This window comes from Spinacia oleracea, chromosome 3 (assembly GCF_020520425.1).
Source record: "Spinacia oleracea cultivar Varoflay chromosome 3, BTI_SOV_V1, whole genome shotgun sequence".
NCBI classification, from domain to species: Eukaryota; Viridiplantae; Streptophyta; class Magnoliopsida; order Caryophyllales; family Amaranthaceae; genus Spinacia; species Spinacia oleracea.
The window spans coordinates 115,188,972-115,199,960 of NC_079489.1; the positions used below are offsets into that span (position 1 = coordinate 115,188,972).

A 10,989-nucleotide genomic window follows, 5' to 3' on the forward strand; every position below is an offset into this window, starting at 1 on the left:
AAAGAAAAATCAAAATTTTTATTTTCAACATCACCAGCCACATCAGACGCAACTACAATAGAAAAATTAGGCATTTCATTCTCTTTAGTATCATTAAGAACATCAATTTTAAATAGTTTATCACACCATTTATCAAATACATCCTGAGCCATCCAATCACAAGCATCAAAAGTATATATTGAACTAACATTATTGATATCACTTGGGTATCTCATAGCATCAAAAATATTAAACTTAATAATTTATCCATCAAATTCCATAGTTAAGTTACCCTCATGAACATCAATTTTTGTCTTAGAAGTTTTCGGAAATGGTCTACCTAACAACAAGGGAACACTATCACATCTATCACCCATATCCAGAACATAAAAATCAGCAGGAAAAACCAATTCATTCACTTGGACAAGTACATCTTCTAAGACTCCTATTGGGAATGCTTTAGATCTATCAGCTAACTGAATAACAATATCAGTTTTAGACAAAGAACCCATGTAAAGTATCATAAACAGATTTCAGCATAACATTTATGGAGGCTCCTAAATCTAGCATACACCTCTCAAACTTAGAATCTCCAATTTTGCAAGGAATACAAAACATGCCAGGGTCCTTACACTTAGGGGGAAGCTTCTTTTGAATAATAGCTGAAATATTTTCCCCCATACTTACCTTTTTAGAAGGACGAAACTGTCTTTTGTTAGTACATAGTTCCTTAAGAAACTTTGCATAACGAGGTACTTGTTTAATTGCATCAAGAAGGGGAATATTGACTTCAATTTTCCTAAAAGTTTCTAGAATTTCATTGTCAAGACTCTCTTTCTTAGCTTTAGAAAATCGAGAAGGGAAAGGAGGCAATTCTTTAAAACGAGAAACAACAGAATCAGATTCAGTTTTACTCTTCCCTTCATTTTCTTTTTCATTGTCCTTCACCGTACCCTCACTTTCTACTCTTTCCCCTGATCCAACTTCAGGATTGACTTCTATCTCTTTTTCAACTTCACGACTTTTCATTTTAGGTTCAGTTAACACTTTACCACTCCTAACTGTGATAGCTTTAACATGACCATTGGGATTAGGGATTGTTTGTGATGGAAGTTTACCTGATAGTTGAGTTTCAAGATTACTTAAAGAAGTGCAAATCTGACCTATTTGAGTGTCTATGTGACGAAGGCGCGTGTCAGTTTTCTTTTGATACTCAATACCCTGATTATGGACTTGCCCTACTTGATTAGTTAGTTGCTTAACTAAGTCTTCTAGTGAAGGACCAGATTGGGGTGGGTGATTTGGTTGACCATATTGCCTTGGTTGATTAGATTGTGGAAGTTGTGGTCTATTTCCATACCTTATATTAGGGTGGTCTTTCCAACCTTCATTATAAGTTTTTGAGTAAGGATCATATTTTCTTTGACCAGAATAACCACCTATAGCATTCACATCTTCAGATTGCAAGTCGTGACATTTATCAGTAGGATGAGACTCATTATAGCAAATTCCACAAACTCTAGCTTTAGACTCGTTACTAGCAACAATTTTAGACACGAGAGTAGTTAAGGTAGTAATTTGTTGAGCATTTTCTTGTAATTGATTCTGAATACCACTTAAATCAACTCCATTTTTAACATCATTTCTAGTACCATGTTGTTGGGTGTTTTGAGCCATATTAGAAATTAAAGCCCTAGCTTGGGTTGGTGTTTTGTCCACTAATGCCCCCCCACTCGAAGCATCTATCATACCCCTATCAGTAGGCAATAGGCCTTCATAAAAGTACTGAATTAATAGTTGGTCACTAATATGATGTTGGGGACATGAGGAACACAATCTCTTAAAACGTTCCCAATACTCATACAAGGACTCATTATCATGCTGCCTAATGCCACATATCTCCTTCCTGATGGATCCAATTAGACTTGCTGGAAAGTACTTTCCTGGAAAAGTTGATACCATAACATTCCAAGTCGTAATTGATCCAGCAGGAAGATCATACAACCAATCTTTAGCCAAATCTTGCAAAGAAAAAGGAAAAGCGTGCAATCTAATATGATCATGTTCGACTCCTTCAAGATTCATAGAAGAACAAACAACCTTAAACTCTTTCAAATGTCGATTAGGATTCTCACCTGATTTCCCATAATATTTGGGAAGAAGATTAAGGAAACCTGAATTCTCAGTTTGAGGGGTTTGTCCAGCTCTGGAAACACAATGCAGAGAGGATCATCTCCCGTATCTGGGGCTGCCATCTCCTTCAAGGTTCTTTCACCCGTTTTTGCTCCTTTTAGACTATCTTCTGTTGGTTTAACTTCCTCTGGTTTCACCTCTTCTGGTTGATCTATTTGAAACGCGTAGATTAATCTCTCTTGACTTATGATGTTCACAAAATCGATATACTTCCTGATTCGCTTGAGTTTAGGATTAGGTGTGCCACCGCTCATTCACCTGAAAAGTAAAAACTTAAAAAGTTAGTCACTATTCTCAATATTTAAGTGAATGCATAAAAAATTAAGAAATTGGACATTCTTAAAATTTCGGGTCACTTAAATGAGAATAGAATGTATAATGATAATTAGGTGCTGCATCTAAATACATGACTCCAATATTACACGAGTCTGGAGAATGAACATGTCAGCAACTTTTTTTAATTCCTAAGCCGATATTTTAAACTTTGTTCATAACTGAATTCTTGAATGGTATGAACATCAAAATTGATTTACCTAACAATGCTTTATTTAAAGTGTAACAACAAGAATCATGAATTCATTTCAAGCCACAACAATCAGTTAGAAAGAGAAACTAACACCTGAAAACACTATACATTTCTAATGAACATTATGCTTTTATTATAACAGCTACTGCAAACGCATTCAGTAGCCACTGTAAAATAGAATTCAGTAGAATGCATTCAGAAAGCAGAAACTCATCACATGCATGCCCCTAGTTACATTTAAAATTGAATCACCTAGACATAATTGTGCATTATCTTAGTAATTTCTCTTTGAACCAGAATTTGTATATTACAAATATCCTCATTAACACCTCACTGAGAGTGACAATAAAGGGTGATTATGAGGTTTTATCAAATAGCATCACAGAAGACTAATCAGAATACTTTCAGCAACTTTTAAAACCAGATTTTCAGACAGCCTATAATTCACACAAAATCAAGCAATAACTTCCTGAACCCTAGTTGGAAAAATCCATGTACTTTGACCTATGGCCGTATGATAGAACAAGATGTAGATAAATTTCAGGTAATAGACTTCGGTGATTACTCAAAATGAAATTTTCAGCAAGGTAGAAGTAAGTTCAGGTACTCTAACACCACAAGACATTAGAAATGTAAACTAGCTTGATTACAGGTAATAACAGGTGGCCTTTTAATTTAGAAATTTACAGCTATTAAAACACCATGAAAACAGTGATCTAGTAGGGTAACACATATGATTTAGCAATTTTTTTTTTAATTATTATTTTCCTTTGAATTCAAGCTTTCCATTGATTTGCACTCTAGTTTATGCATCTAACCGTAGTATTTCATTAATCGTAATGCATAAGATATAATATATGTGCAGAGATTTCAGATTTAGCATAGCATATGATTTAAAGAGCTACTCACAATGTCAAGTAAAAAATTATAAAACGAATACAATGGAAGCTACTACTTATAAATGTAGAGAAAGTGTCTTTGCCTCCTTGAATAATCCAAATACCAGTCAGCAGAAAGAAAGAATAGCTAGGCACATAGTATGCAAAAAAGAAAACAAATTTAAGAAACATACTATAAGCTTAGAAATTTCAACCTAACCAAAGTTTATTTAGACAACCAAATATCACAAGGAATAATTAATAAAAAAATTTCATATATCAACTAAATTCCAAAAGAAAATTTAGTATCTTAGTTAAACTTTGAGTAAAGAAAGAATATAAATCTCCCCTGCAACGGCGCCAAAATTTGATACGTGTCGTTTCCCGTATTAAATCAAAAACCTAACTTAGACCTTCAAAAATATTAACAAGTAGTAGAAGGATAAGAAAGGGTCGATCCCACGAAGAGACTACTAATTTCTAACATCAAAGTTTAACTAACCAAACGAGTCTTACATCCAATCCGACATAGTTATAGCATACCTAGCATATACAAATATATACCTATTCACAAAGAGGGGGTATTTAAGACTCACTTAAACGATCTACGTAAAAGCTAAAGAACTAACTAAACTAGTTATTTACAAGTGACAAGCAAACAAGCCCAATTGGTATGGTTTGATTATAGGAAGGCCAGACAATTTAAAGTCCATTTTCCAAGCAGCCTAATCTCATTTAACACTTAGTTTGGGAAATAGGTTGTGAACTTACCGCCGCGATAAATCTAACCCTAATAAACTAGTTTCATTAGAACAATCCATATACTTAATAAAATTAAAGTGATCAGCTCACTCCTAACAATACTAAGTCGTTAACTCTAAATAACCGCTTAACGCCGCGTCAAGTAGTAATCTAGCATAGTCTAATTACTACACACCTGTAATCGTGCACTATCACAAATATGAAGATTAAACCTAGAGCAATGAATCCAACAATCATATGAATTGAATAAATACCAAACTCAACATTAATCAGAAAATACTCAGCGTTTTTTCGAGTAAGACAAACTTCCAGGAACATGAAAACTAAAATTAAATTTGAGTGTAATGAATTGTAAATCCAAAAAAAGAACAATACAAGTACTCTCAATTGAAAATAGAGAAAGAGAAAACTCATTGATTAGGAACTACACCGCAGCAGCTGCCTTCGAGTTCGCCGTCAATGGAGGTCGCCCACCTTCAATACCGTCAATTCACCAATCGAATCTATCAAAATCTCTTATTCTTTGTCGTGTTTGCTGTGTATTGAAACTCAACAGGGAAAGTGAATTTATACCTCTAAGTGCGTGGAGAACAAGGAAATTAACCGAGATTTTTACTTTTGTTTCCAACTGATTCGTAGCTATCTTTAAAGTAGAAGTAGGAGATGAAGGGTTGTGGGTAGCGATAATAGCGAGAAAGGTAGGTGATAGGAAAGAATGAGTCAAAGTGATGACTCTTAATTACCTCACGTATTAATGTGAGATTCCCATCTTATGGAATTTCTTTAATTTGGGTGGGCCATTCTTCCTTCACAATTGTTTTAAACATGGGCTTCACTTGACAAGTTTGGACTCTTCTACACTTCCCCTTATTGATTGTAATTGGTAATGACCCGTGAGCAAATAACGGGCTACGGCTTCTCACGAGCTTAGCACCTGTTACATGACCAAGTATTTAAGCTAATTTAACAATAAATTATAAGACTAAGAAAAAATATACTTGAACCATCTCTATTATATAAGCCAACTTCTGAGGGCTTTTAAGTAAATTAACTTTTCGTGTCCTCTTATAAAAAGACTAAAAAACCCTCCCACACCCCCCAAACAGCTACTGTCATTCCACCTTCCATCAAAACCGTCCACCCCAAATTTCGCCCCCCACCCCCCGCAAAAACCTCCATCCCAAAATCTTCGGTTCTCTCTTTCTCTCAAATCAGTTCTCAATTTTTTTTTTTGCGTTTTTTTCTCTCTCTCTCAAATCTTCAGTTCTCTCTTTAGATGTGGATCTCAAATCTTTAGTTATACATTTCTCTCTCATAGGGTTTTTTTTGTCTTCAAATATCTCCGCCATCTCACCGCCGTTTCCCCTAAACGAAGTCCTTTTTGGGCGGGTATTGGGTCCGATTCTGGATTGGGATCGAGGTTGTTGATGAACGGTGGGTTCGGTTTGAGAGAGGGTGGTTGAGGAGGAAGAAGAGGAGAGTGTGGTGGATCAGAAAAGAGATTCCGACGGTGGTGGGTGGGTAAAGGTGGAGGATCTGACGGTGGGAATGGATTCGGGTTTGGGATTGAAAGAGGTAATTCTTATTTCTTTAATCTTCAGATGATTAAATTTCATTTTTTCACAGTAATTCTGAGATCTGGAGATTTTGTTGATCATGTGTGTTTTCGGATTTTGGTTTGAATTTCTTAACAGCAATTCGTCAATGTCAAAGAACTCTTTCTTCTGATCTCAACGACCAGGTCTCCTTTTCTTTATGTTCTGCTTAATTATGGATTAGTTCATCAATTAATTACATTTAATAATTTTTTTTTGCTATTCGATTATCTTAGCAGGTGTTGGTTGAAGGAAATTCGCATAATCGTACTGCTGTTTTTCAAGTATCTGGCTTGAATAAACAAGTTCTTGCCCAGGTTTTGATCCTTTTCACTACTACCTTTTTCAGGTTTAATATTGTATTTTTTGATAAGATGTAATTTCCAAGGCATTTCTGTGAATTGGGATTGTTTGTTCATAATGTGAATTGCTGAATTTTCGTTGTTTTACTAAGGATTCAGAGTTATTAATTATTGAAAACTTGGCTATTAGTTGTTTTTAGAATTTGATTAAAATGTGTAAGATTGTGATTTTGGGTAGTATAAAGTGTAAACATTACATTATAATTTTATGCTAAATGTTGATAGTCAGGTAATTAAATGATTTTAAAAGTTGTCTGGATCTAACTTCGGAGACTCCTTATTATAGAGATGAATTTATGCATCTTTTTTTGTTAATCTGATTTCAAAATTTTCATATAATACTTCAATTGATCGATTTCAATTGATTTTGGATTAAATTACATTAATTAGCAAGACATAAATTCAATCTCAATTTATTAACTTAAATTTTATTTGGAGTTAATCTTTCTGTCTATTTAAGGTGTTCGATCTCAATTTAAATAGACATAAATTCAATCTCAATTTCTTCAACAACCATTCGTAAATTTAAGGTCTTTTAATAGATTATTTGATTGTTTTGAGCTGCTAGAAGATTCATTATACCCTCTACCCTTTTACTCTCAAATCCTACGCGTCAAAAACGAAGTTCCCTACTTCTCTTCCTTCGCCGCTTCACTGCTTCACTCTCACGTACTTTCTCTCTACTCCCTTCACTGAAGATCTCAAATCCCTTATAGTGCAACAATGGAAGACCACTATTCCGTGCTTGGCTTAGTTTCCGTAGAAGAAGCTTTTTTTTGTTTTATGTGTGTGTCTTTTTGGGGGGGGAGGGGGGGGGGGTGTCACCATTGTCACTCTGAGCTCTTTGCTTCAGTGACATTTGAGTATTTTGATTCAAGTTTATTGTTCTTGCAGGAATGAAAGGGCAGGACAAATGCTGGCATGTCCAACTCAGTCACTACTGCAATTCGTGAGAGTGTGCGTGGGATGGCAATTGGTAAAAAAAAAAGAACACAGAGAAAGCAGATTGTGCAACTGTTGAACAGGTGGGTAAACATTATATTGTGGGTATAATTTTTTTTCTTGAAAGTTTTTTGCTTTGATTTTTCTTATAATATGATAATTCTTATAATTTGATAATGTAAACATTGACAGATAGTTTTTGACTACTAAATGAGTAAATAAAATGAAAATCCATGCTTTTGGCATCATTTTTCGATCTGAGAAACCCTAGGATTTCCTTTTGTTTTCTCACTCTCCTCTTACATTTTTTTTAAATCTGCTTCCATTTTTTGTGGTCTATTGAGTATTATTTTCCAGGTATGTTTCGTATTATTATTCACCTGCATTTTGTGATTAGATGTTTTTTTTTCGGTTTAATTTGTGTATTTTGTGGTGAATTTGTGTGAGCATTTGTCTATAGACCTTTTTGTTTGTATTTATTTGAATTACTATTGTGAGTGGATTAGGGTTGAATTTTTATTTATGATGATTGATTTATAGAAATGGGTTTTTATGCTGAATTTGATGAGCTGATGTTGTGTTGAATTTTTATTCTTGCTTGAGATTATAGTTGTTTTTTATGGTTTGATTTGATTATTGATGTGAGAAGAGTAAAAATTAGGCAGTTATATAACTTTATTTCTTGAATCGAGTTCAGACATAGACCAAGATTGTTTTTCTAGCTCGATCTTGAGCTGGAGGATAGCTCCAAATGTTGCATTGTAAGATTGTCTAAGAGAAAGGGAATGAGCCATGAGCAATAGGGTTTCGGTGACATAATGTGCACTAAAAAAGGACAAGTTCTCGATGTAGCTCGAGTCTTGCATAAGATGCAGCTGTTTGATGTTATGAGTTGAAGAGTGCTATGTCAACCAATGGTGGCAATAGTTAGGACAACCCTAAAACAACCAGTGGAACTGCAATTTAGCTCTTTTGAATTTTTTCTGGATCTGATTAGGTTTCTAGAGTTCTGGGTTTTCTTCCAATTGTAGGTTTGATTCCTGAAATTAATCTTAGTGTCTGGTTCATTAAACCAAAATGAAATTTGCAATGTATAGGGAAAGTGCTCACAACAGAGCACCCTGATTGAGGCCTTGGTTTCAAAAGGAATATTTGATGTGATCTTTGTAGTGTTCTTGAACATATACTCCGCTTCACGGGTTGTAGAAGTCAACAACCCTTTGGATTACTGTGGTCCTTCAGTGCAAAGACATATGTCTCTTTTTTCATCTAGGTTAAGATTTGGAAGATCGTTGCATCTTTAGCTGTTGTTCGTGGATTATGTATTTGTATACAACTTAAACTGATAGATTCCTTCTAGATATTATAGTGAGTTTAAGATGTTGCATGTGTACTTTGTTTCAGTTTTCAGTTCCTTTTTCGTTTAATAGTTGGCTATGTAATTCTGATTCTGCTCCAGGAAGTTCAAATGTTCATATTCTTTTAGTGTTTGTTTTGTACAGGAAGATTTATAATGTAGTTGATGACGATCCTGCCTTAAACAAGTCTTTGCATTTGTACAACAGCTAATACAACAACGATGGCTTGGTTTGATTGATGCATCATCTATGGTTCTACAAGCAAATCCCGCTGCATTCTCGAGATCCCTTGCATTTCATGAAATTGTATAATGAGAAGCAGATGAGTAACATAACATAAATGTTGCTTGACTGGAATTTGATCAATGTAATCTTATTTAGATACTGACTTAAAGTAGATTTTGATGAGTTTGTCAATACGCAATTTTTAGGTTTTATCCAATCTCGCACGCATCGCGTGCATATAAGACTAGTCTCACTAGAAGCAACATTGGTGCAACTCCCCCCATCAACAATCACATTACACCACTTATCTTTCACTAGACATTTAGTATGAAACAATTGATCTCGTTGGTCCGAATCAGTAGATGCAATTTGGGTTTGTAGAGCTCTAAGAACCAGATTTGTGTCATAAACTGGAGTCTCATACCCCTCCTCCTCCTCTTCATCGCCACTCTCATCAAACACAAATACGTCCTCCAACCTCTTCTCCTCTTCAAACAACTCCTCGCGGCATTCAACAGCTTCTCTCAAGGTCACTACCCGTTTATTTGGACACACATTTTGATAATGACCACACCCTTGACACTTAAAAAAACGCACCTTGGACAGACTTGTTTCTTTGGTTGAGTAAACTAATTTTGGGGCAGCCGTAGAATTACTTGAACCTACGATAGTAGGTGATGTGTTTGGTTTCAAGATAGGTTCGGATTTAGACCAAGACTTGGCCTTAGCATCCATACTTGACCCTCCCCTATATTTTGCTTTCCCTTGGTTTTCCAATTTTAAACAAAGTCCACAAAGAGTATCAAAATCAGAATATGGATAAAGGTCTACGGTATTGGAAATATTCTAGTTTAAACCTCTTAAAAATCTAGACAGTTTTTGTTCCTCAATCTCCTCAATTTCCCCCACTAAGGACAACTTTTCAAACACATCAATATATTCAGCCACACTCATTTTCCCTTGCCTCAATTCAGCAATTTTACGATAAGTCGTTATTCTATGAGTTGTTAGCACATACCTTTTACGTAGCTTACGTTTCAAAGGCTCCCAAGAGGTGATTTTCTCCTTCCCATCATGAATTCTCTTGGATTTCAGTCCTTCGAACCACAATGAAGCTCCTCGTCTGATACGGTTATGGATGAAAGTGATAGTCTTATGCTAGCAATTGGAACCAAAACTGATTTGGGTTCAATGGCTCATTTTGTGTGCATGGTGACTTGGATTGAGTGAGCTCGTTATATGGTCCTTATTATCAAGGTGGTACGTTAATCAAACTGGTCCGTTTAATCACATTGGTCCGCTTGTTTAAACAGATTGTACGCACTTATTATTTTTAATTGCTTTGGTTAATGTCGGTTTAATAAAGGGATATTTGTTTAAATCCCCAATTTAAATTCAGTCATTACTTAGCTTTGATTATTGCTATTTGTAAGGAGAGTTTTAAGCCTTTGTAACCTCCAATTTAGTGACTGAATTAGGAGGCTTTAGAGCTTGTAACTGCCAGTTTTAAAGGCTCTTAAATGGCTCTTAATTAGCCGTTTAAAGCTCTTGTAGCTGTTGGTTTTTGGCTATTTATAGTCAGCTTCTTGATTGGAATAAACAACCAACTGGATGATTAAAACACTTGTTTGTTACATTTCGAATTATAGTTTATAATTCAGTTTTTTTTCTTTGTTTTGGACGCGTTTCCTATTCAAAGAACTGATTGTGAGTCAATAGGTCTTGTCTTGCATTCACGATCAACGAGTTAAAGGTCTAGCTTGTTAATCAACTATCCTTGTTTATACAACGAGTTTTAAACTCGTATCATCGTCCTAGCTTCAATATGGCATACTTACAACGCTTCTCATCATCAATGTCCTTGAAATCGAACATTCACTCTATCCTGCGCTCCCATTCCAAATAAGCTTCCGGATCTGTTCCACCAACAAATTCAGGAAGTTCCGTGACTTTGAATTCATCCACAACCCGTGGTGGATCACGTCTAGGATGCCTTCAAAATCCTCCATCTCGAACGTTCTTTAAGGCTTCTTGGAGATGTTGTAGAATGTCAAGATCGTCAAAATCCATTTTAGCTCGTAAGAATCACGAACAGCAGCTCTGATACCACAAATTATACAAGTTTAAAAACTCGTTGTATGAGTAAGGATAGTTGATTAACAAGCTAGA

At 35.2% G+C, this 10,989-nt stretch overlaps 1 protein-coding gene and 1 non-coding gene across 2 annotated transcripts; one reads left to right on the forward strand and one right to left on the reverse strand.

The window, feature by feature from the left end:
- Nucleotides 1-242: 242 nt before the first annotated feature.
- On the reverse strand, nucleotides 243-2,064 carry LOC130469987 (uncharacterized). The gene is made up of 2 exons (XM_056839540.1): nucleotides 667-2,064; nucleotides 243-455 (listed from the first exon to the last, which is right to left on the reverse strand). The coding sequence occupies exons 1-2, from the start codon at nucleotides 2,062-2,064 to the stop codon at nucleotides 243-245; spliced, it is 1,611 nt and encodes a 536-aa protein (XP_056695518.1).
- On the forward strand, nucleotides 1,788-1,893 carry LOC130471076 (small nucleolar RNA R71). Its single transcript, XR_008931760.1, has one exon. It is a non-coding gene; the product is annotated as a small nucleolar RNA R71 (small nucleolar RNA).
- Nucleotides 2,065-10,989: the final 8,925 nt, after the last annotated feature.

Coding starts and splice junctions, on each gene's coding strand:
- LOC130469987 (XM_056839540.1), bottom strand. CDS start 2,064: ATGAATCTTGAAGGAGTCGAACATGATCATATTAGATTGCACGCTTTT. Junction 456..666: donor AGTTTCGTCCTTCTAAAAAG/GTAAGTATGGGG, acceptor ATTGTTATTCAG/TTAGCTGATAGATCTAAAGC.